The 25,211-nt window shown below is 43.1% G+C and overlaps 1 protein-coding gene across 1 annotated transcript in view; it reads right to left on the bottom strand.

Moving 5' to 3' along the window:
* The window catches only part of pkd1a (polycystic kidney disease 1a), a 67,056-nt gene that overhangs the window by 7,623 nt on the left and 34,222 nt on the right, over positions 1–25,211 (bottom strand). Inside the window, exons 16-47 of the mRNA XM_069665702.1 lie at positions 25,056–25,187; positions 23,521–23,696; positions 22,753–22,880; positions 19,993–22,613; positions 19,067–19,267; positions 18,655–18,954; positions 18,056–18,498; positions 16,270–16,420; positions 14,798–14,950; positions 12,960–13,100; positions 10,568–10,889; positions 10,146–10,362; positions 9,449–9,608; positions 9,193–9,345; positions 8,912–9,056; positions 8,417–8,752; positions 8,199–8,287; positions 7,665–7,983; positions 7,025–7,193; positions 6,659–6,923; positions 6,383–6,578; positions 6,105–6,275; positions 5,867–6,010; positions 5,561–5,771; positions 5,341–5,467; positions 4,705–4,815; positions 4,020–4,069; positions 3,469–3,683; positions 3,283–3,361; positions 3,043–3,158; positions 1,227–1,429; positions 21–215 (exon numbers count right to left, since the gene is read on the bottom strand). Of these exons, the coding sequence (XP_069521803.1) occupies positions 21–215; positions 1,227–1,429; positions 3,043–3,158; positions 3,283–3,361; positions 3,469–3,683; positions 4,020–4,069; positions 4,705–4,815; positions 5,341–5,467; positions 5,561–5,771; positions 5,867–6,010; positions 6,105–6,275; positions 6,383–6,578; positions 6,659–6,923; positions 7,025–7,193; positions 7,665–7,983; positions 8,199–8,287; positions 8,417–8,752; positions 8,912–9,056; positions 9,193–9,345; positions 9,449–9,608; positions 10,146–10,362; positions 10,568–10,889; positions 12,960–13,100; positions 14,798–14,950; positions 16,270–16,420; positions 18,056–18,498; positions 18,655–18,954; positions 19,067–19,267; positions 19,993–22,613; positions 22,753–22,880; positions 23,521–23,696; positions 25,056–25,187 (8,439 nt within the window). The remainder of the gene's footprint in view (positions 1–20; positions 216–1,226; positions 1,430–3,042; positions 3,159–3,282; positions 3,362–3,468; positions 3,684–4,019; positions 4,070–4,704; positions 4,816–5,340; positions 5,468–5,560; positions 5,772–5,866; positions 6,011–6,104; positions 6,276–6,382; positions 6,579–6,658; positions 6,924–7,024; positions 7,194–7,664; positions 7,984–8,198; positions 8,288–8,416; positions 8,753–8,911; positions 9,057–9,192; positions 9,346–9,448; positions 9,609–10,145; positions 10,363–10,567; positions 10,890–12,959; positions 13,101–14,797; positions 14,951–16,269; positions 16,421–18,055; positions 18,499–18,654; positions 18,955–19,066; positions 19,268–19,992; positions 22,614–22,752; positions 22,881–23,520; positions 23,697–25,055; positions 25,188–25,211) is intronic.

The raw sequence follows: 25,211 nt of genomic DNA, 5'->3' as shown, positions 1-25,211 counted from the left end.
CTGTACTCTTCCTGACTCACCTTCAGCATGGTGTGCAGCATATGGACCTTGCGGGCCTGGTGTCGGGCCTGAGACAGAGCAAAGCCATTCGGAGGTCTCACCCTGGGGACCCTTTGAACCACTCTCTCCACCCGGGGGAAGTCCACCAGCACATCCTGGTCCTCTGGACGCAGGCGACGCACACACACAGCATAGTAAACAGCCTCACACAACACCTGCGTGACAGAGGACAGGGTGAAACGAAGATGTTAGGAGGGAACACTTTCAAATTGTGTCAACCCAAAATAGATATTGTGAGTGAGATTGATCAGCGTGAAAGTAGAATAATCTACATTGAGAAACAAAATGTTAAAATGAAAACAGCCAAATGGAATTTGAGGAAAAACAACTTGTGAGCGTGTGCAGTGTATGTAACAAATTTCCCATGAAAAACAGATGTCTTTCAGCTTGAAGTCATTGCACCTACGTGTTTCAAGGGTACAGAAACAGCAGGTTTATGTATTCTTTAATCCATCTGATGGATTGATGGCCACAAGGGGGCAGTGCAACAAGCTCTATATATAGAGCCAATATTGGCAACTAATAAAGTTGTAAAGGCAACCATGTTAGTGTCACATATTTATGTAGCACTAGAGTGTTGTGCTGTATAATGTAGAGAGCCTTTTTACTTTTACAATACACGTGAACTTAATACATTTTAATTTGAATAAATAAGAAGCTTCTAAAAATGTACACCTCCAGCAGATACAGAGGAACATCAGCCTTTATTTGGAAGGTTGTTTTTGGCCAGGTCCGATTTAAAGTTTTTTACTTTTAGCTCTGTTTTTGGTTCTACCCTCTCATGTTGTAAATATCTGGCTCTTCTTTACTATGTTAACCAGCTAGTCCCTTAGTTTGTCTGCTGTTTTGTTCTGCGAAGGGAAAGTGCCAAAGCATGACTTTCTTTAACAGCTGCCAGGGTTGAGAAGTGCAGAGAGAGAAACCAAAACAATGAAATGAAAGACCCGGAAACACACTGTAAAGCCGGCCAGGTGATAGTTTTCTATGGGTTCATCACTACAAGCCATATCTTTGACATTAATCATAGTCATGGAGTCCATTGTAATGGTAAATAGAATTGTTGATGAGTGCAGCTTTAAATAAAAAAATCCTGCAACAGGATGCAAATTAAAAAGGAGTATATGTGTGCGTGGTACGGTAGCATCTATGAGAATAGATGTGTCTACCTTTATGGGCTCTAACAGCAGGCAGGAGCACAGGAAACTGGCAAAACAGGAAATGAGCCACATCATCGCAACTTTCTGACTGAACCCCTGGCCCGCCCAAATGGAAACACCACTGGCCAGAGCGATCCCCGCCCAGCTGCCCCACAGGGCGGCAACACCACACCAGGGAGGAAACCGCCTGGGACGACACACGTCTGTCACAACTGGAGAAGGAAAGAGAGAAAAATTTACTTTGTAAATGGGAAATACTGACAAAGAAAAAGACATTAAAGGTCCAGGTTAGACTTATGACATTATACACATTTTTAAATCACAGAATTAACCCTTAAAATACCATGAATGTGCATTTTAATAATCTTATTTGAATCTGACCTATTTGAAGTGTATTTCACACCACAAGCTTCTAACAAACTTTGAAATTATTTATCCACTCAGCTCCAAATTCACTTTAATGAATAAAGTTACAAACAAATCATTCAAATGCCTCAAAGAATAAAGGATCATAAGAACTTTGGATCCAGTGCAGAGACAACAAAGAGCTCGCTCATTAAACAGTCGCAAAGCGAAATGAGAGCATGTTTTCACATGGGAAATTTACTGTTAGTCTGGACATACAGACGCCATTACTGAGCTTATTAGTATAAAGTAATATAATGTGGCTTATAACTCATCTTTCTATTTTAAAATCTGACTTTGTTCTCTACCTAATGAGAGTTAAATCCTCCTCCTAATCCTCAAAACCATGGGGTGATTTACATGTTCTGTTTCGCTTATCCAACCGAAGAGCAAAGCATGAAAAGCTACAGAACCACTGTTTGCAGATATTTGATCATGAGGAAAATAACTTTCAGACAACCTTTTAAGAACATATTGTAGATCTTTTAAAATGAGTTTGTTGTTCTGATGATTTTTTAGCACAAACCAACTTTCACCATCAAGAAACTTGTAGACTACAAGTTTTGTTTCCATTTAATGTGAGTATAAAAACAGCTAGCACAGCTCATTTGAATGTGAATAATATTAGCTTGGTTAGCTCATTTAAATCAGAGTAATATTAGCTTGGTTAGCTCATTTTAATGTGAGTAATAACAGGTAGTTTGGCTCATTTTAAGAAGGCTACAGAGTTAACCGTTGCTATGTGCGCAGCTCTCACTGTGAGTGTAACAGCTATATTTCAACAGAAAACAGAAAGACAATAATTTCTAAATTAATAAAATAATTTCCAAATAAATATATTGTGTCAAATAACTGATTTTGTAAGTAAACAGCCATGTAATAAGCGGAATAATGTATAGTGAGCAGGTTGTTATAGCGGAGGACCCCCTTCAGGGTGACCCCTGATGGGGGCTTCAAGTCAAGGTCCTGCTCACCCTGTCGGGGTTCCATTCCGCGATAACAACCTTCTCACTATACATTATCCCTTACGTGTAAAGCAATATTTATAATTATATGAATTTGATTAAAACATATATTTTTTGGCAAACATCTTTACTGCCTCAGTTTGGTTTTATTTCAGTATTCTTCAGTCAGTTTTCTCTATTATTTAATTGCTGTTCATTAAACCCTCTTAGTGTCTTATAATCATGTCATCGCTTGAGTGATAATCTTAAATGTTAGACTGACACTTTGCTGTGAGAAGGATGTTATTTTTGTTATTTTGTCTGATCAATGTGTTTAATTTTAGGCACCCAGCGCACTTGATTACACGCTTTAGTGAAATTCTTGAGCTTTGAGAAACAGAGACCCTGAGTGCTGCGATGAACTGTGATTGACAGTTCAAACTAATATTTACAGATACACACACACACACACACACCTGTGTTTGAGGTAAAAGCAGTTTTTGGTGGGTCTCTTCTCATGGATTCTGGAGGAAGAGGCTCATTCGGCTTCTGGAGGAGAATCACTTCAGTCTTGTCATCCAAAATGCTCGACCTGTCACACGTTCACGCAGGCAATGGAAATATAATGAAAACAAAGCAAATCCACAAATGTTCATATATAAGTCAATGAATCCATGGCATTTCATAAAAGCTCATTCCAGTGCAATCCGACTTACAGGTCAGCCATCTCACTTTCATCTGCCTGAGGGAAGAAGTTCTGTCCATCTGTGAGGATGTGTTTGATCAGATCCTCGTCTGTGAGGGAATAGGAGCAGTTTAAACTCAGACACAGACAGTCTAAAGCTTTCTGTAAAAACACATCATTTGTGCAACTGGATTAAAAGTCGTGCTGCTTCGTTTACCTGAGGAGGTGAAATATTTGTTGCGTTGTTCGGTCCCCTCTTCATCATCAGGGTTAAAGGTCATGTCCACACCCAGGTGCCTGCTCCCCTGACCCCTCTTCAACCTGGGCAGCCCTGCCCCATGACCCGCCCCTCCCACCACAGACCCATCACTCAACCATTCCGGCCAATCCCTGTCCTCCATCTCCTCCTCTGCCATGGCCCAACTCTCCACACTGGGAAACACAGCAAAAGTTGTTTGTTAAGACTTGGTTCTCCGTCTCTGCTGCTCTTAAAGCTCAAAAATAAATCAAGTTTCTCATGAAACAATTATGATGTTGCAACAACACAAGACTCTGGGACAATTATGGCTGTTGGATTTATGGTTGTTTTGTGACAAGAGAGAAATCTCAGAGAGGCCAATATGAAAACACGTTTGATCCTCACAGGCTGTTTTAGAGCATCTCTTTTTGCTCTCTTACTGCTCTCTTATTCTCTCTTGTCCCTAACATGTCTGAAAGCAGTGAAATCCAGTTTTGCCATAGTATTGCCATAGCAACAGAGTAACTCACCTTTTAGTTGACGGTGTGGGTAAATCCAAATTGGTTTCTTCTGAGTTGGTCTGAGAAACAGAGAGATGGATTTAACATGAGGGACAGAGAGAAAAGGACAGGAATGATCTCAAAAGGGTCCGGAAGCCCTAAGCGGACATGCATCCATACATTTTATTAACTTCCAGTGATAACGTTTTCTGGAGATCTGGACTTATTTTTCCTGTTATCTCGACTGTGATATCACAGACCAGGACATGCCATGCTGCCATTGCCCACACTAATGAGGTAAGTTAAGTCTGTTTCTATGTTTGTTTTGTGCTTTTGCAGCTCTGGGGATATGAGTGGTGATCATCTGATGTTACAGTGGTGCAGCTTTATCTCTAGATAATGAGATAAATAAGATGAGATCTCAAGAAAACGACCAGAATTAATATGTTATCATGGGAAAACTGAGTAAATAAAATGTATGGATGAATGTCCGCTAAGGGCTTCAGTAAAAGGGAAAAGCATCTGTACTTATAGAATTCTGTGCTTGTCTACAGAGTTCCTTTTTTTCTAAAACAATCACTCAGCCAGAAAAAAAACCCATCTAACTTAATGTTGATTCCAAAATTACATTAAATATGATATAGATGAACGATAACTGTATCAGGCATGATTACATTTGACATCCCAGTCTGTACCCATGAGCATGAGACTCTACCTCGCCATTAAAAAAGAGGAAGGAACTTCCAGCCACGGAGTTGTGCAGGAAGTCATCGATCTCCACAGACTCCTGGTCCGACTGAGGTTGCACCTGCTCCACAGTCACACACTAATGTTCACACACACACACACACACACACACACAAACAATCAGACACACACAGAAATGATCAGCTTCATGTTTGGCCTGTGGGAGGTACTTAAAGGCGAGATGAAACGGCATTTCGAGAGTATCTAGCTTTCGTATCGTGACGTATTTCTGAGTGAAACAGGACGTGCAGGTGGGACATATCATTAGAGGGATTTGATTTGATCGTTGAGAAGTGGGCGTAGACAGACGTTCTCCACAGCGCAGTAGCTAGCTAACTGACCGAGCGTTCTTGGTGCTCTGCAGCTAAATGTTGCAGATTGATTGGTTGAAATTGTTTGGTCCTAGCTTACGTAAGCACGCGTGAAATGTAGTTTTACCGGAAGAAAAAATGATCTGATTTTTATATAACAATACGAAGAAATAGATTTTTCAGTTTTTTTTTTTGCCTATATTGTCAAATAGATGCACAATATTACTGGGGATGTGATCTAAAAGGATTTCACCTCGACTTTAATGCCTGTGCTGTGTTATAGTTTGTGTTACCTTGCTACGGCTCATCCTGAAGAGCGTGAAGACGAGCAGGTAGAGCGGGTACACCATCAGACACGTCACCACACCTGCTGCCACCGTCTCGCCATTTAATGAAGAATACCTGGACACGGCCCGCGGGCTGCAGCACAGAAGGCATTCAAATGTAACAGTTGTTGTAAAGTGGACACAAAGACAGCTGGAGGGGAAAGAGAGGAATAAAACGTTCCTGTACCTGTGTCTCTTGTCCACCACGATGCTGTACCACAGCGTGTTGGCCAATAGAAAGAGCTGCAGTAACACAGCGCAGCAGGTGGCTCTCTGCAGGCGGGTGAAAGGGCTGCGGGGGGGTCTCTCCCACAGAGACAGCCACAGGTGACTCTCACACAGTGCCCTCTGCAGCTCACATCGCAGGAGGCTGGGCAGCTGCACGAGCGAAGCCTCCTCTGAAGGAAACAGGGAGTGAAAAGAAGGAGTGAACAAACAGGGCATGAATCACCAGCAGATGCTTGTTACGCACGATGTGGTTGAAGTTTCTCACCTGAGGCCTCTACCTCAATCTCCACCCGCCCGTCGGTTTTCTCATTGTCTACTGAGAGCCACTCCTCAACCAGGAAGTAGTAGCTGCTTCCTGTCTGCAAGTCTTTGACGAGAACGTACTGTAGCATCCATGCTGGAGACAGACCTGAAGGAGAGTTGAGGAAATGATGGTTAGTAAAGCTTTGGTTAAACTCTTTGTGATTACTGGTCTCAGTTGTCTATACATGTGAGTCAAGTACCCTTGTTGTCATGCCAAATTCTTATTTTCCAGACACTTCCCAGACTGGTATCCGTGGCGATATGAAAGATGTCGAGTGCGTTGCGTGAGAAAGCTCCTCTGCTGTCGAGGTGCCGGTGTCCGCTGCGGCTCTCACGTCCATGCAAATTGATTCCCACGTGAGCCGTAGTACCTGAATGTACAGAGAGAGACTTGTATCAGCTGTCATTTGCACTTATATAGTATTTGTTACCTTGGTTATTACTAGTACATCTTGACAGCTGCCTAACACTAACTCACCAGCCCCTCGGCTCCAGCCAGTCTTGACCTGGATCTCATACTTAAAGAGTCCGTCTCCGCTGCAGAGTGGAACCACAGCAGCCCGGCGTAGATCCAGCTGGTCCAACTTATGCAAGATGGCTGCTGCCACCACATAGCTCAGTAAGCCCAACACGCACACCAGCAGGACGACCAGGCTTGGTGCGCCAGAACGCTCCTTAACATGAGGGGAAACAGTTTAAGTGTGTGTTTATCTGGTGAATGTGACTGAAAAGTGTTTCTGTCTGTGATACTGACCGGCACTTTAAAGCTGACGGCGTGGGCCACGACAAACAGGCCTGCAGCGAAGGGTGTGAGGTGCCTGGTGCGACAAACAGCCCTGCTGGCGTTGGTTTCTGCCAGAGGCACCATGCCATCTGTGCGCCACTGCTTCTCGCTCTCATTGAAGTACTGACACAGAGACATAAACACACCGACCTCCAGGTGAACGCCCACATGGTGAGAGCCGGGGCTGCAGGCCGTGCTCACGTTGATGAAGTAGTCCAGAGTGGTGTCGTATGTTCTGCGTAAGACAGGACAGAGCCTCAGTCGCTGCGACAAACAATACTACATCATTCACATTCACGCATTATATTATGGCTGTGAATGAACAAGGGCTCTTACTCAGGCGACAGGAAGAAGGTGTATTTCCTGTGGTCAAGATCTTGCCCCCTGGTCATACTGAGACTGATGCGTTTCCTGTCTGTGCAGTTGAACTCATTGGGTTCTTCATGTGAATGAAGGAAGGCTGTGATGTACGGCTCCTCTTCTCTCTTATTATTCTCTCTGACATCTGAGGAAAGAAATGAAAAACTAATGAAAAAAATGACCAACTATAATCAAATAAATCTGTCAGGAAAAACAAGTTCTGCCTTTTATTCATCACCAAATGAGACACCAAGGGAACTCGTAACGTGAGATCAGTGGGTTATGTTTAACCTCAGTGAGTCATGTTTGATGTCCCTGTACTCATCATGTTAATGCATGCATATTAATACCTACGTATTGGCTAGCTTATGAAAGATGTACATCGTCATCATGGCTCAGGCTACAATTAAAAACAGGAATGAGTCATAATTATACATCATGAAAGCAAAGTGTGCCAAATCTCTGCCATTTCTTTTTTGATCACTGGGAGGAAATTACAAACAATGAAGGTAATAATAATTAATGAATGAGGCTCCTTCAGGAGTGAGCACAGCCTCAAATATATTCCTTACACGGTTGTGTTTAAGCATCGTGTGTGATGAACATGAGTGCTCACCCTGCAGAGAGGTGAAGTTGAGCTGCACAAACAGCCCCGCCTGCCTGTTGGTGTTTCCCGTGCTGACCCTGACAATGACGGAGTCGCAGTGGCTGATGTTCACGGCTCCGGCTATGGGGACCCCTCCAGTACCAGAACCCTCTGGACCCGCTTCTGCTCCACTGCTCCCGTTGTTAATGGCAACAGTGATGGCTGAACTGTCGTCCAGTCCGGAGATGGGGATCTGGGTGCCGTTTTCAGTGCGGAACTCCATGGAGGCCACCTCGGTAGAGACGGTGTAGTTGGCCACGTAGTTGAAGGGGAAAGGGTTGGACTCCATCTGGTGAGAAAAAGAACAAGAGCAGAGAATTAGATCTGATGATGTGAGGTAAAAAACAGAAAAAGGCTAAAAGACTTTCAAAACAAGAGAGAGACTTTGACACCTGCAGCTTTCATGCTGCCAAGTGCTTTATCAGCAATCAAAGAGACACCTCAAAGAGAGATCCTTTACTTGAATGAGTACTTTTCATCATGTTGGATGCTTTCCAGCGTTACCTGAAACAGTAGCTGCATGATGCTGTTTCCTGCTGCAGCTTTGCCAAGACTGCTGTTGAAAGCTCGGGGGATGGAGAAGCGCTGGCACTCTGGGAAAACAGGAGACAAAGAGGAGATTAAACCTGTCCTGTTTATAATGTACAGCTTTGTATACATTACTTCCTAAAGAAAAGTCCAAACTTTCATCGGCTCATTAGACACTAAAAACATAAGCCCACCTGGGCTGTTGTTGCCATGGTAGCAGAGCAGGCTCTGGGGGTCTGCAAGTTTTCCCGTGGCAGCGATCTCAGCTCCCCTCAGCACCAGCGGCTCCTCGTTGAGCACACGGGCGTGCATGAGTATCAACATGAGGACCGAGGACAGGCTGTAGGCCTTGGCCGCCACTCGCAGGGGGTGCGGCTCCAGTGAGGAGGGGGAGGGGTCTAAAATGTTGCCTCCTTGATCCTCACCGAGAGTGGTAAAAGAGGAGGTGAAGGGGGAGGAGGGGGAGTCCAAGTAAGCAGGCTGGATGTAAGACTGGGATGCTGACTGGCTGACCTGATGGATCAGATCACCTGGAGGGAGGGAGAGGAAACAAGATGATGTGACAAGGAATAAAGATATTATAGGTGCACAGTTTACTTTGCAATCAGGCTTATAGACCAACAGCAATAACACTGTTCTTGGAGATGGAAACACACACAGTCACAGAGACAGAAAACGTGCTTTCTTACCCATGATGTTCAGGATGTTGTCAGCTATCTCAGTAGGAGTGACGGTGCCCTGCTTGGTATCAGTTTGCAGTATCTCCAGCATGGACTCCAGCTTGCTCAGCGTGCTGTTCTGACACTCCTCACAGATGAACTCTCGACTCACCGCCTGGGAGATAGAAACACACAACTGATCATTTGTTTGTTTTATGCTTCTCTAGCTATATTCATTAACTTATATATTGCCCTTCTTTCTCTCGTTTCTTTCCCTCCATTCCACCTCGCCTCCCTCTCCTCCTGCTCACCGTGCACTGAGCCAAAGCAGCGGAGGTCTGCTGGATGTCGTTCACAGTGATCAGGTCCAGGGCGGTCAGAGCTCTGGTGATGTTGCTTCGGACTTTGACTCTGTAACCGCGCTCCTCTCGGGACACCCGCACAGTCTCTCTGGTCTGTTCATACTGGAGGAAGGTAAATATATGTATAAATATGCTTCATGTCCACTGATGAATAATTGGAACAACACATATAATATGCAGTAATGGATGGCTAGGCCTCTCATACCTCATTTAGGACTGTAATAAAAGCCAACGATAACTCTCTGACTCTTTGGGAGTCCCCTTGCTCTAACAGCTTTTTGAGTGTGCTGTCTGTCAGCTCAGACAGCCAATGGGGAAGGCTGTTGTACTCAGGGGGCGGATCTGGCAGCACAACCTCAATGGACCTGGAGACAAACAGAATACAAACCCTCAGCATGAATTTCAATATAACACATTTACATTACAATTTAACCAAAGATTGTGACCATGGGAAATAAACATGCTTATAATCACAACCATCACATTAGCATTACTGTGCACATGTTAGCATTTTGACATTAGGGTTTAGCTTGTAATGCTCGGTGTCAGAGCGTCTATCGTAGACTCAGTCCTTTTTACTAGCTCTGTAGTTTAAAGTAAGCAGCAAACTAAACCTCCTTTAGAGGAGCAGTTCGCCCCTGGAAAAAACCACTGTCAGTCAAAGATGCTGTTCTCTGTAATCGACAGAAGCAATAATATTTGAAATTAGCGCCATAGCTGTGGAGAAAGTTGCACAAGCAGCTCGTGGTTTCGCCCATTCTACATTCCTACAACACCCAGCGTGCATAGCACTCGGGAAAGGTTAGTTTGGGATTTAAACGGAAAAATGTGGAGAACTGAATATTATTTATTGGCCTCACTGCAGCCTAACTGAACTTAACAATTTAGAAAAGTGTAGTTACTTGTTGAGTGCAATGGCGGCAGCTCCTTGGTGGTCCTCCACTGTGATGGATACAGCTACGCGGTTTCGAGCTGAGCTGAAGCCGGGCGGGAGGAAGGCAGAGTGCTCGGGGCTGCTGCCCTTGTACACACAGAAGTCCTCGCAGTAGTCTTCTCTGCAGCGCGTCACCAGCAGACTGTACAGCAAAGGAGTCTCTGAGACCCCGAGGTCACTGTAACCTGAGGGCAAGGAAGTGAGAGGGACAAAAGGAACAAACAAGAAAAGTTGACAATCATGTTAAATAGGTAAAAAAACAAAACAATGAAAGGAGACATATGTAAATAAGATACAAGACAATAATCAATTGGAAGTAAAAATGATCAAGTAAAGCTAACACAATGTGATTCAGGTGAGTGTTAGTGGCCATGCCTTCTTTGTTCCTACCTGAACAGTTGAAGTGCACCCGGTCCATAAGTGTGCGCACCCTCCAGCCTTCACCGTCTCCGTCCCCATACTCCTTTCCCGCCTCTCCTCCCCCTCTCAGGTGACACTCTCCGCCAGTCGGGGGCATATTGTGATGCAGAGTGATGGACGCAGCGCCCTCGCCATCCAGACTGCCATCTGTCACGTGCAGGGTAAAGATGTAGGAGTCTCCGTGCCGCAGGACGCCCTGCCGCAGCACCAGGTTCATGCCGTCACTTCCTGTGGTGGTGGAGGAGGAGTCTAGGACCAGAGTCTCGTTCTGCAACGTCATGGCGCTCCAGCGCTGAGAGACAGAGGGAGAACAGTTTTAATAACCTCTACAAAGTTTGATTTCCTGAGAAATTAAAGACATAAGCTAACTTAATGAGTTGCAATTAGCCTAAAAGCTTCCATTATAGTTAAAACAACTTCGTGTTTAATTTTGAAATTTGTTTTGATGTTTCTCTTAATGTGTTTGGCGCTAGGAGCTAGTACAAGCAGTGCCATTAGGTACATGAATGATTCATGTGGTCCAATAACCAGGCAAATATCGAACTAGCTTAGTGCCTTCACTGTGTTCTCTCCTGGGAAACAGGTTATGCAAAAGGAGGTAATTAGGTTGGGGATGAGAAGCACATAATTGGTTTACAAGAATCTTAAAGGAACAGATCAATACTTTGGGAAACAATCGAAGGCTTTATGCCAAGACTTTAATGAGAGGATTGAAGCCACTCACATTTCTGCCTGTTCAATGAGAAGCTAGTCGCATGGCGACCTCACTATGACAAAAACTCTGCAGGAAGTCACTGCACCGGGCCGAGAAATAGTTCAGCACATACCTTCTTCATACTTCCAGTTTTGACTCTGATTAATGAAATGACATATAATGTGAGAATTTGTGGCATGAAGAGGTGCAGATAGACAGTCTTTGTTATAGAAGCTAGAGCCAGACTAGCTGTTTTCCTTGTCTGTGCGCTAAGCTAAGCTAATTGGCTTCTGATTGTAGTTCATATTTATTGCACTGACACAAGAGCGGTGAAATCAACTCGTGAATCAACTCGTGGCAGGAAAACGTATACTATCAACTTGTGTACTAATATTGATTAATTTGCAATCTTTGGATGGTTCTAAATCAAGAAAGAAAGAAGATAAGACACATTCAAGTGTTGATTAACCATGCTTTTGTGTCTGCAAGGCTAGCTTATTTTAACACATTAAAGCTCCTGTGAGGAGATTCTAGCTGGTTATGAAACGGGCTGAAATTCACACTGATGGTTCCGTATGAGCTACAAAAGCAAACAAGACCATCAGCAACAAGATTGATTATATCTTAATTGTTATTTTTAATGGCTGAAACTGCTGCTGGGGGGTAGGTGTCAGACAAGGCGATTAACTTTGCGCTGCCAAATCAGCTATTTTTAAAATATTTTCCACAGCAAAGATTCACAGCAAGTGATCTAACACAAAGCACATGGAGCATGTTACTGCAGTGTAACTTGTCGTTATTACTGTAGACTTTATAGTAAAATATAACATTATCCTATACATGGTGAAGCCCCTGATTACATTTATTACTGTTACTGTTGTGTCTGTTGTGTAATTCAAAGTCTCCCAGGCTTAATGTTGTTTAATGGAGGTCTCCAGAACTCATAAGGAATACTCTTACAATAAGATTATTAAATTCAACTGAAAATGCCTCTAAACTATCTTATATTTCCTCACCTTTCTAAATGCATGATAAGCTGTTTTGTTGATATTATTTCTACGTGAATTATTTTGCATTTAATGCTTTAATGTGAAGCAATGTTTATTTTTTGTTTTTGTGTTACATTGAACTGAATTGAAACTGAAAATGAACTCCTTCCGGTTTTTTATTATTTAAGTTGAGTGTATTATTTTACTCATCTGATGACATGTTTACATAGTGTATGTGTAAGAACTACATATTAATCTAATATATCCCTGTACAGTATGGAAGCTGTAACACTGTAATGATAAAAGTAACTGGGTTACAGTACAGCTGAATGCAGTCAGCTGGTATGTGCTTTCTGAGGCCCAGTGACTCAACAAGTGTTCTTCAAACTGTTTCCCTGTGTAAGTATGGATCAAATATATTCTCTCTGGCTCCAGTTATACAATGACCTCATTCTCACACCCACACACTACTGCCTGCATCACAAGTCCAGAGGGAAAGTCTGAATCAAGAAGAGAGGCAGAGACGTGGAGCAGAGGGAAGAGGAGGAGGAGGACGAGAGGGAAGTATAGGATCTGGAAATAATGATTTCATGTCGCGTTTATGGTGCAGTGACCTCATTTTGCTGTGAGTTGGAGTGTGTGCCTCTGTGCAAGTGTGTCCGTGTGTGTGCATGTTTACCCCACGATGAAATCCCTGGCAGTTGGTGCAGGTTCCTCTGAGGTAGACATAGGAGTTTTGGCTGACCTCGTAGATGGACTGGGCCTTACAGGACACACACTCCAGATATACCATGGGAATATGGCCGCTCTGGACCAGCACCTGCCGTGCACACACACATACACACACACACACACACACACACACACAAATAAATATATGCTGTCAAATGTTGGCAGTTCTTTGTGTAACACGCATGCTTTCAGACTCATACAACCAGGAACACACAGTATGTGTCATGCTATTACTCATCACTACATTAAAACTCATTGAAGGCCACATCAAAGAGCAACGCTGTTTAAATTATATCTTCCAGTGATGAACATCTTGTGTACTTCTTTCTTCCTGATTGCTACATTTCACAAATTACAAAGAGAGCTTCTACTCTCTCTTAAAACCTCTAGAGTTTCTTCAAGTGGTTGAGGACAAAGTGACAGGCACAGCATTCAGCCGGCCTACGCCTGGTCTGCCTCTCTGTCTGCCATGTACGCAGCCAGCCCCAGGATGAGACTCCCTTGAATGAGGGCGAGGGGAACTTGTCTGTGATCTTCATTAATCCAATATCACAGCCTCGATGTGAGCAGCTACTGGTTTTTCTCTTCCATACTTTATATTGAGCAATGTATACTACTAGTGTTATTACTAGTGATATTGTCCTTATTATGATTTTCCATTATAATTTTATTTTATTTATCTATGTATTGATCTATTTCTCTTTTGGCTACCACTTCACTTATCATACTTTCTTTGTGTACTTCTACTATCTAATTTATCACCCTGATTATGAGATGGGAGGGGAGTTAATACAGAAAAAGGGATATGGGGTTAAGACTGTTTATTTAAAAAAACAAACTATCTGTAATGTATACCATGGGCTTGCTTTGATAAAAATAAAAGGGAAAAAAAGAAAAGAATAGGCGAGTTGTGATTTCGATGCTGAGTCGATCACTGACATGAACCCTGACCTGAGATGTTCACCGTGTAAAGGGCTCGTGCTCTGCACTAGATGTAGCAAAAGCTTTAAGTACTTTTTCTTTTGGATGTTTTTCAGCTGGCACGTGAGATTAATCAACCTTTATTTGCACGATGTTAATTATTTCTCTAGAATTGCATTTAGACCGGGACAGTAAATGAAAACTACTAAGGCATAGTTTTTTCTTCTCGTGGCTATCTAAACTGAAGTCTGTTCAAGGTTGGACCTTCTGTTCCTGTTTGAATGTATCACAGTTTGAGATGTCTGTCTGAAGCAGTGTCTGACCTAATATTATTCATCTGCTGTGAGGGATATTAACATCTTTGAGGATAATCAACTGCCATTACTATCATCAACTGTGGATGTTTTACTACGAATAAATATGTTGAAAAAACACTTTGCACATCCGTTTTTAAACAGGATAGGTGATGCATAGGAGAGGAACAGATCATACAACAAAAAAAAGTGTAAACTTCTGCACACTGTCTAACTTGCAGAAATGATATTTATTTGCAACGTTGCGGTACCACACCTTCATCAGGCAAATAATTGCAAAAATATACCATTAATAAACAAGCTATACAACATCTAAGGAACATCTAAATGTTGAGCATTTCAAAAAAGAAAGATAAGTCACAAAGCACCATCCTTATTATGATAAACAAAATATATATCAGGGCATAATCACCGCTAATATTATGTGATTATGGGCTTCTGTCTGTTTGAACCAAACATCTCACTTGTTTATAGTAATAACAATGACGAAACCTGCTGTCAGTCAGCAACATCTTAAAAAGCCTGTTTGTAGAAGATTATGTGCACTTACAGTCTGTGTGGTTGACTCAGGTGTCATGCCGTCTTTGCTGATGGTCAATCTGAAAGTGTATTCAACGCCCGCCTCCAGCTCGGAGCCAGAGATTCCCAGCACCGGGCCGCTGGAGCCCAAGCCGAAGTTCAGACTGGAGCAGTGCTCTGCACCCTGCAAGCAGACATCAATGCTTTATGTCGCAACAAAAACTGCTCCGCTTGAGAAATTAGGTGACATTGCTTTAGATTTCGTTTGCTCCTAAACGATGGAAAACTTGCCCTCTAGATGTTAAAACAGCACATTCAATATTACATGACTGACACACTGGCATTTAATCGGGATACTACTTCCGCTGATTAGGGGAAATAGGATTCTTCACATTATTACCTAATTAAATCCTTTTGTTTGTGAAGATCTTCTTAAAATGGAAATTCATCATGTAAAAGCTTTTACAAATGTTATTTGAATATATCAGCCGTACGTATAAACCAAGTCTATCACCTGCTACAATTGTGCTCATATCCAAGGCCAGTTCAGAGCAGAACATTTATTCAACTCTGTGTCTGTTGGCTCCTTTTTTCCATCTTTACAGCTTTGAGTCCTTTGACTGTACTTCAGTCTTTGTGGTTTGTATCAGCAGCATTACACAGCAGTGAGTGCGTCTGTGTGTGTGGGTGTATGATGTGTGCATGGTGTTTACTGTATGTTCAAGTGTGTCATTTTCAGGGTGGGGAGCAAAGCGCGAGCTGTGGAATGCTGAGTTTATCTCTAAACAGTTACATAACCCTTTAAATGCCTGTTTGCTTAGATATACAGTACGTACACACACACACACACACACACACACACACACACACACACACACTCAATAAAACACATGAAGGACCCACCCATACCATTGGGTCTTAGATTGTGGTCTTTTACTGCACAGGCAGAATGTATTCTCACCTAGCCAAGGAAGCGGTGAGTGTGAAGAACGCTAAATGAATTTACCACACACACACACACACACACACACAATCGGACACTAAAGACACGCTCTGTCCTGAAATGATTTTCTCCTTCACATCAATGCGGCCAAGCCTCTAAAGTACAGTACAGTACTCAGGACCAGATGACCGTTACGTAACTTTTCCACAGTCTCTTTGCAGAGTCTGTCCTCCAAACGTCATCTTGTGAATTCACCATTCACAGTAAAGGGTTGACAGTAGAGTAATTAAACTGGCAATTAAACTCTCTTCTATTTCCATTTCACTTACACCAAGTACTGAGAGTATAGCGGACAATCCTGTGTAACCAGCTAAAGCAGCAGAGCGGAGAACATCACAGGGCGATGCTGTACTTCAAGACAACTTAAAAGCACCACTTAGTCACTCAACATCTTACGAGATAAATATGCACATTGTAACTTACTGCATAATAAATGACAGCTCTTGTTTAATATGTTGACGACACCCATTTTTAAAGTGACTTACGTGACTTGCTCTTACCTTGGATGTACTTTGACACTCCCAGTGGTAATGGAGAAGTGACTGGCTGTCAGGGTCCATGTTTGGATCGTACGACTGCTCCGCACTGAGCTGCAGGTCTTGTGTCCTTGGCCACACCCTGTAGGTGCCCCCTTCTATAATGGGCATCAGCCTGACAAGAAAAATAGATGAAGAGGTCCAATTACAAATTCAAAAATTATATTTGTTTATATTTATATATATATGTTTATATATTTCCCAACTTATTGGTCCAATGATCAACTCAGTTTAGCTGAAATTTTGCTTCTATAGAGATCAGCCTCAAATTGTTTGTGAACCTTTGCAAGGAAGGATTACAGAAAAATCGAAACATTGCATCAAGCAGTCCAAATGATGTATCATACATCCTGTCACAAAGCTTTCCCTATTTCTTTCTTTGACAGTCTGGGCATAAATTTAATCATAGTACGGCTACAAGTGTAGAAATCTGAATCCCTCTTCAATGCTCTTTATATTGTTGCCCATCTTGTCACTATTTGTCTATTGAGTCCATTGTTAGCTGCACTGAGGTGCAGTGGTTGGCTGTGGCCTCACAGCTAGAAGGTTGCTAGTTCGAATCCTGGTTTGAATGAATTGTAGAGTGTGTGTTTCTGTGTAGAGTTTGCATGTTCTCCTCTGTTTTCCTCCTACAGTCTAAAGACATGCTCATCAGGGTAACTGGTGAAGCTGGATTGCTCGTAGGTGTGGTTGTGAGTGTGAAAGGTTGTCTGTCTCAATGTGTCAGCCCTGCGATTGACAGATGATTAGTCCAGGGTATACCCCGCCTCTCACCCTGAACAGGATAACTGGTATAGATAAAGGATGGGAATGTATTGTCTTTCCCCTTTGTTTCATGGATATAGGGGTTTGTTTACACCAGGGGTCTCCAACAAGTAGCTCAGGAGCTACCGGTAGCTTGCGGCCTGGATTTTAGTAGCTCGCCAAGAGAGGTTAACAGACTCTGTACAAAAAATCTGACGACAATAACTGCACCTTGGGGGCGCTGGTTTATGTCAGTTGGTGGAGCAGGCGCCCCATATACAGATGCTACAGTCCTTCTTGCACTGATCGCAGGTTCGACTCTCGGTCTGCCGATCATTTAGTGCATGTCGTCCCCCGCTCTCTCCTTCCAACATTTCCTGTCTATCTTCAGCTGTCCTATCAATTAAAGGTAAAAAGCCCCCTCCCCCCCCAAAAAAACTGCATAACTGCACCTTGAAAGCCTCTTCCCACCACAGTTCAATCAAACACTGGGATGTCCCACCCCCAGCAATTACAGCCAGCAAGTAACTTTTGGCCACTTTCATTTTTTCAAAGTAGCTCTCAGATGAAAAAAGGTTGGAGACCCCTGGTTTACACTGTCCTTCAGGTGAAATTGATTTCAGTTTTATTGATTTCTTTTCTTTACCTTGTGGTTTGCTGAAAATGACAGTACGTTAAGGTGAACAAGCATGTGATACACGTACAAAAGTACAAGAATAAAAAGAACACACGTAGACATGTCACAATGCCAAAGAAGCATTATTAACAATAAATAAAACCTTGAGAGGGACACACATCAGGACTGTAATGATTGAATTTACCCATATCATAGAAAACAAGTTATGTGATTTTTATGCCAGGTTTTGGCACGGATTATTAAGCTACTGTTACCCTGCATGGAACAGTGTATCACTAGCAGGAAGTCAATAATTACAGTGTACAAATAAAACGACGGGAAAGACAAACTCCAGACAAGGAGAGCCAAAAAGGTTGTCACTTCACTGACCTTGCTGCCATGACGCTCAGTTGCAGACATGCAGCTTTCCTTAGCGGCACACCTCTATATGACAGAGAAAACACCAAGCTGTAGTTCCCTGCTGCCAGAGCCATCTTGGGCAACGACAGCTGCAGCCGCTGCACATCCACTTCCATCGGCAGGCGAATCACTGGTTCCATCCAAGACTGAGAGGGCAGAGTCTCCAGCCCAGAGGGAATAAGGTGGTCTTTGTCATCATCACATGACGCCGTTGAGATCTGCCAGAGGTACTGAGCTCCGTAGCGTAGGCAGCCTTTCAGGTCCACACTGGCCTCCACCAAGGTGGGCTGGTAGCGCCAGATGGCCAGGCGGGGGGCTTGAACCACCTGCACTTCTGGCTCCTCACACTCCAGTACACTGATGTTCACCTCAACGTGAGCCAACACCCAGCTCACCAGGTTACTACAGTTCACCTGGCAGGGAGGAAAACAGGCTAGTGAAGTCAACAAAGTGGGGAGATGTCAATCTTTAACATACAGCATTGGTAAGATTATTTATCTCATATATTACTGATGAAGAAATAATGGATCAAAAGAGTACATGGAACAATATAATTCAAAGAAACATACTTGGACCAGGAAGTGTCCTGGGTGTTTGTAGTTGTAGCCCACAGTTGTGTTGTTGGTATGAACTGGAGAAGAACCATCACCAAAGTCCCACAAGCACTCCACAGAGTTAGAGTTGGGTGTGATGTAGGCCATCAGCGTCACCGTCTTATTGATGAAAGTGTCTCGAGGTGTTGCGTACAGGGCGGCAGCCGTCAGCGGGTTCTGCACCAGGATGTGCTTGGTGATGTTCTGAGCGTGCAGTGCATTGATGGCCCTCAGGTAGATGGTGAGTAAACCTGCTGCTTCGGGTGTGTAGGACACCTGGGGTTGTGTGATATAATAAGACACATCATCATTTGTGTAACTTAAAAGCTGTTTGCTTTACTTTGATTTATGTCGTAACTATAAAAGCTGAATATCAAAGTGATCTGACCTCTTTGCCGATACGTGATGGCTTGTGGTGGAACTGGTGCAGATCAAAGGTCCACAGGAAGTGAACAGGTTTGCCCGTGAGGATGTTGGCCACAAAGAACCTCTTTTCTCCCACAGGGATCGCTGCACAGCTTCCCAGGATGGAAAGTCCACGCACTGGCTCCATCACCTCCACGTGGAGGTGACGCGTTTTGGAACTCACCTAGTTTGTCATATTGGGACACATTTAATATATGCTGGCTAATGTGCTTATATCTTGCTGGCTTTTTTATCAGAGTTAATGCCAATGCAATTTAAATATCAAATGAGTTTCTGACATCTGCCCATGTCAACATGAGCCTGTTTAACCTCAGATCCTTGGGTAGATTGGTTTGGGTGGGTGTCTTTTGTGATACTTCCACCAGAGGTACTAAAGTCTGAAATATCCAGACACTCCACATACCAACTTGAAGCTTTGTAAAGTAAGTGAGCAGTTAATAAAAAGCGGTAGATAGGTCAAATATCTTGGCCATCTATATGAACAATTACATGCTTTAGGAAACATGTATGTATGCATTTTATACATGCTCAACACATTTTACGCTATGTCTTAAAGAAACAGTACACAGCAAATTAAAGTTACTTACAATGATACTATAACTGTATGTGACATGTGAGAATATTGCCATTGAAATGCATTTATAAATGTGTAAATGTCAGTGATAACAAAAATGAAGATGTTTACTTATATTGCAAAATTGGGAAAAAAGAAAGTAATTTCTAAATTGTGAAAATGTGTGATATAATTGATTTTAAGTAAAAGTATTGTGCGTGATGCTTGTTTTGTGTCTGAATGTTGTCATAAATATCATATAAGAGTGAAAACAAACAAGCTAAACCATCTATAATATAAGAGCTTATAATGCAGTATAATATTTTTGACTTTACCTGGTTGTGAGCAGTGAGATTCACCATGTACGTATCCACCCTGCTGAATGTGTGGATGTAGGTTTGGTTAGGCTGAGGGATAACAGTGGCATCGCCACTGATGCTGAGGATGAGACGGACGTCTGAACCTGCTCCCATGAAAATGGTAAACTCCACTTTCTCACCGACTGCTGCAATGTTTTTACTTGCCCTCAGCTCCAATCCCTGAATCTTGTCCTGAACAAAGAACTCCCTGGAAGCCACTTGTCCACTTACGTCGTTGGTGGCATTCAGAGTAATGATGGTTGTTTTTGGCTCCTGAAAAATCAAAGAAGTCTTCCTTCCTGTTTCTGTTCTTCCTTCCAACAGCCATGTCCACGTCACATTGGTTCCTTTCAGAACTTCCCCCTGTAGCACGACGCTGACACCCGTTGCTACATAACCCTGCTCTTTCACATTGTTAGCAGTGAAAGTTAGCCCCGAAATAACTTCCTGGACACTGACGATCTCTGACACAACCTTTGAGCTAACTTCATTGAAGACTTCCACAGTGACTAGCTTTAGCCCAGGACTGATGAAGCTGTGGGTCTTCCATGGCTTGTTCCACTGCAGAACATCCCCATTCATAAACCAGCGGTACTGCAGGTCCGAGCCTTCAGGAGTCAGTACTGTCAGGTTGGTTGAAGCATTGACTGCAATCTCTTTGTTGCTGATCTCTAGGCACGGCTGTCCAACTGGTTCCAGGAAGTGGATGGTTCTGTTGACGGAAAGCTGACCCAGGAGGTTTGCTGCCTGGAGGAAGATGTCACATGGGCCTGGTGTTGAGAAATTCACCTCCACCGTCTTTCCACTTATGTTGAAGCTAGAGCTGACGGGGTCCAGCTCTCTGATGAGGTTCCAAGTAAATGTCATGTTGGTTCCTTCCTTCAATCCTGCATGGAGGTGGAGAACTCGGTTGGTAGCAAAGCAGCAACCTCCAAACCCCCCTCCATCTCCTCCGATGTCCTCATCTGCTAAGATCTGGAGGCCCTCCAGCTCGCGTTGGACGAACAAGAAGATACTCGCTTGTGCCGTTCCAACGTCGTTCTCCGCTGTCACAATGATGTTGAAGGTCCCAACAGAGCGGAAGGTGTAGAACATGGTGTGGGCGCCTATAATTGGGGTGCAGCGGTCACACAAGATCCAAGAAAACCGGACTCCATCTCCCTCCTCCATTTGGGCCTCAAAGTGGACCGAGGCATTGAGAGGAACATTGACCAAGCTGGCATTGACAGTCAACACAGAGATTGGTGCAAGAACAGCAACAGGTAAAGTTGTGTTATTTCTGCTAACAGTGTTGGCTGCTGTCAGAGTAATATTGTAGTTTCCCGAGATGTTGTAGGTGTGGAGGATACTCTGGCCTGTAAGTACATTTCCGTCCCCAAAGTTCCAGATGTAAGAGACATTAGAAGCCGGGGAAGATGTTGTGAAAGAGTATGGTGCTCTTAGGGTCAGGTTGTTGTACTTAGTGCCATTATGTTGGATAACAATTGGTCCTAATGGCATCAGAACCTCAATCTCAACAGTGGTGTTGATGGTGGAGATGTTATTGAAGACAATGACCGTCACCATGTAATGTCCTGGGTTTTTATATATTGTCACTATATTCCCAGAAACACGGTCGGTCACAAGGTCTTCCTCTCTACCAAAGTCCCACTTATAGCTGTAGTTAAACTCTGGCTCAGCTTTGGCGTGGAATTGGATCTCCTCCCCGACAGCGTAGTGAGTTTTCTCAAGGGTAAGGCTGATGTTGGCCAAGGCTGGCTGCACGCACACCCAGTTAAAGAAGTTGGCCTTGGTGTCCTTGTTTACCCCGCTGGAAAGAAGCAGGGAGAGGTGATAGTTCCCGCTTGTCAAGTAGGTGTGTGAGACTCCAGGGTTGCCGTGGTGTGTCTCGTTGGGGCTTCCGTCCCCAAAGCTCCATTCATAAAGATGAGCCGATGCGTTACCAGACACCCAGGCCTGGAAGTTAACGGGAGTCCGCTCTTGGACGCACCCAGATGGCTCCATCCTCACGACTTGGAAGACAAACACCTGCACTGGTACGAGAGTCCAGCCTGAGCTCACGGCATTCATGGCAGTCACATTGACTGTATAGTTTCCATCTTTGATGTAGCTGTGTGACACTTGAGGTGTAGATGATATGTAGATGCTTCCATCGCCCATGGAGAACGTCCATGTGATGTTATTACCAGAAGCAAGGCGGGCCCATACTGTAGTAGGACTGTGAAGCTCTGTCGGAGAGGAGCTGTCCACTGTTAAACTTTCAATCTCCTCATACACAAACATCTCTGCACATTCCTTAGTAGAACTGATGGTGTTGTTTACCAACACACAGACATTAAAGAGGCCACTCTGTCGGTAGGTGTGTGCCACGCGGCGACCCTGCAGAGGGGCGGAACCATCTCCAAAGTGCCAATCATAGTGAATGCCATAGGGTGAGGGCAGAGGGTGAGCCTCGAAATCAGCTGATTTGCCAGTGAGGAGGAGTGGCGGCTCTGTTTGTATATCAACACGAGTGAGGATGCTGTAGACGCTCATATTGATGCTCTGGCTGATGTTCTCATAACGATTTGACACTGACACCAGCGCGGTGTATATTCCTGGGGAAGGAAAAGGAGGAGAAATAATGTCATGATCGACCGGCCATCAAACATTTTCTCTGTGTAAATTGATACAAATCAACTAAATTGACTGCTGCTCCATTTGTCATGATTGTGTGCTGATAGATGAGGGGGTTACCTGGCTGAGAGTAGACATAGGTGACATTGTGGCTGAGGAGGACCTGATTGGGTGACTCTGGGCAAGGGGAGGGGGCGTAGGGAGGCTTGTATTCAAACTCCTCATAACCGCCATCACCAAAAGACCATCTAAAGCATCACAGAGGAAATGTAAACCCATTAAAAGTGGACCCAAAGACAAATATAAGGAATTGAGGTAAATAGACGCACTGATTACTGTTTCCATCCACACACACACACAAAGAAACACACAAACTCACAGTCGCTAGCTGGAAAGTGGGAATCTTCTCTGACGAGGCAATACAGGGTTTGGACGAGGAGAAGTGGAAACTAAAAACACAGGAAGTCTCTCTGGACCGAGAATGGCAAGAGTGGAGGGAAACTAAGTAAAAGAGTGCGCCGCAGTTGGGAGGGTGGGAATGTGAAAGAGGGAGGGAGAGAAAAAAGGGTAAAAGAGAAGAAGAAAAAGGGAAAAAAGTACAGGGGAAAGAGCTGAGCAGAAGGGAAAATTCTTGTCAGCAATCTGCTGTAACCACACAGTTATAAATCCAAGGCTCTGCATGGTATGACTGCTGCAGTGCTATTACGGTGCACAGGAAGACAAAAACAGAGAAAGGAGCAATGAGAAAGAGAGCGAAAGATAGAGAAGAAGAAAGGAGCAGGAAACACCAAACACCCTGTTTTCACTCAGCCTCAAAAAAAGAGACGCAGAGAGAAAAACACAAGCCACAACAGGTATCTATCTATCTGTCTGTCTGTCTGTCTGTACCTGAAGGTGGCAGCCACAGACACGTCGACGAGCACAGAGGTGGTGAGAGTCTGCGTGGAGCCCTGAGGAACAACATCTGGCACACCCTTTACAGTGAGGTTGGCCATTGGCTGCAGTCGGTCCACGGTCACGTTGAAATGCTCCGTGAGGGAGCTGACATGGTTCATGGCAGTCACCTAAAAGAGATACCACACGACCAGGATGAGGTGCAATTATTTCCAAACACATTATGTCACCAGTATAGGACACATTTTTTGGAGGCAAGAAATGTTAAAAAAGGCAAGGTTCCAACATTAATAAAAATATTAATTGGTTTTCTTAAAGGTGTAATAAGTAGGATTTTCCTAGAAAAAAAAGTGAGCTTCTGGTGACAGTTTGAAAGTGTTGTTGACAAAATGCAAGGAAAAATCCTACTTATTATACCTTTAAGTCTCTGTGATAATACAAACGCTGGACTGATGGGCTGCAAACGTATCAAGTTGGGCTATGGGAAACTGTCTTTATAGACCAAAAAATAATCAACAAAATAGTGAGATTATCAGTAGTGAGTGAATAATTCATAATTTTCAGACAAAAGTCATGTTCCAAAATGGTTTTCAAGGAAATAACTTTTGTGTTTTTACCATGTAAATATGTAAAAGTAATACAGGAAGCGCAGCAGCTCTGAAAAATACTTACAAGTACAAATTCATTCAATCTGACTTGCATGTGCAATAGATCTAAAAATGACTAATCTCCATGTTTTCGGATGCTGATTCATGCTGTTCTTTATTTATAACATGCTGACTGTGTGATGATGTTTGTGAACCAATAGAAAAGAAAACAGAAAATAGTTTCTTTCTAGACACTCAATCCACTGCTTTTTATTAATCCCATCCTTTGGATTATTGTTGTTAGTGACATTACTGTTAGTATTCTTAGCAATCTTTTCATATATATACAGTATATATATATATATATATATATATATATATGTATATTTGAATGTATGTATATTTATATATGTCCCTCTGTGAATATTTATGTACGCCAATAACTGATAGTTATTTTTACTGCCTTTCTAAGTTGCCTACCTATGAATGTGTGTGTACACGTATGTAGGTATGCCCATGGACTCGTACATGTGTTTGCAAACACGTGTCATGTATACAAAATTACGGCTATATATTTTTTCTTTTACTTTCTTAACTTAATTTAAGTATTTATTTCAATGTATTTATTATTTACACATATATTATTTATTATTTACATTAGGTAGTTTAATTTAACTTATCTTAATGTATCATTTTCATCTTCCTTTCTCATTTCCATAAATGTGTGAGTTACCAAATGTAATAGCATACTGATGTCTCTGATGTCTGAAGGAAACAATAAAAATCATAGTAGAGTAAAGAAATTATAATTTCCTTATATTACATCCTTAACCTTTATTTAGAAGAGTAATCTCATTAAGAAGCGGGGTCTCATTCTCAAGATAAACCTGATGAGTCACGATAAGGCAGACAAGGAGTTTGACTCATACAGCAGACACTCACTGTGAGCTTGTAGATGGCAGCGTGCTGGTAGATGACATTGAGGACGGTGTTGTAATAGGTGAAGTAGGGCTTGTCATCCACCGTCCATTTAAATGTGGGGCTGGAGCCTTCGAGCACTGATGCTGTGTAGCTCTAAAATAAACACCAACATATATG

This window comes from Semicossyphus pulcher, unplaced genomic scaffold, assembly GCF_022749685.1.
Source record: "Semicossyphus pulcher isolate SPU_LCO1_2020_fin unplaced genomic scaffold, fSemPul1.0.p SCAF_17, whole genome shotgun sequence".
Taxonomy (NCBI): Eukaryota; Metazoa; Chordata; class Actinopteri; order Labriformes; family Labridae; genus Semicossyphus; species Semicossyphus pulcher.
This window is presented reverse-complemented; position numbering and strand designations above follow the sequence as displayed.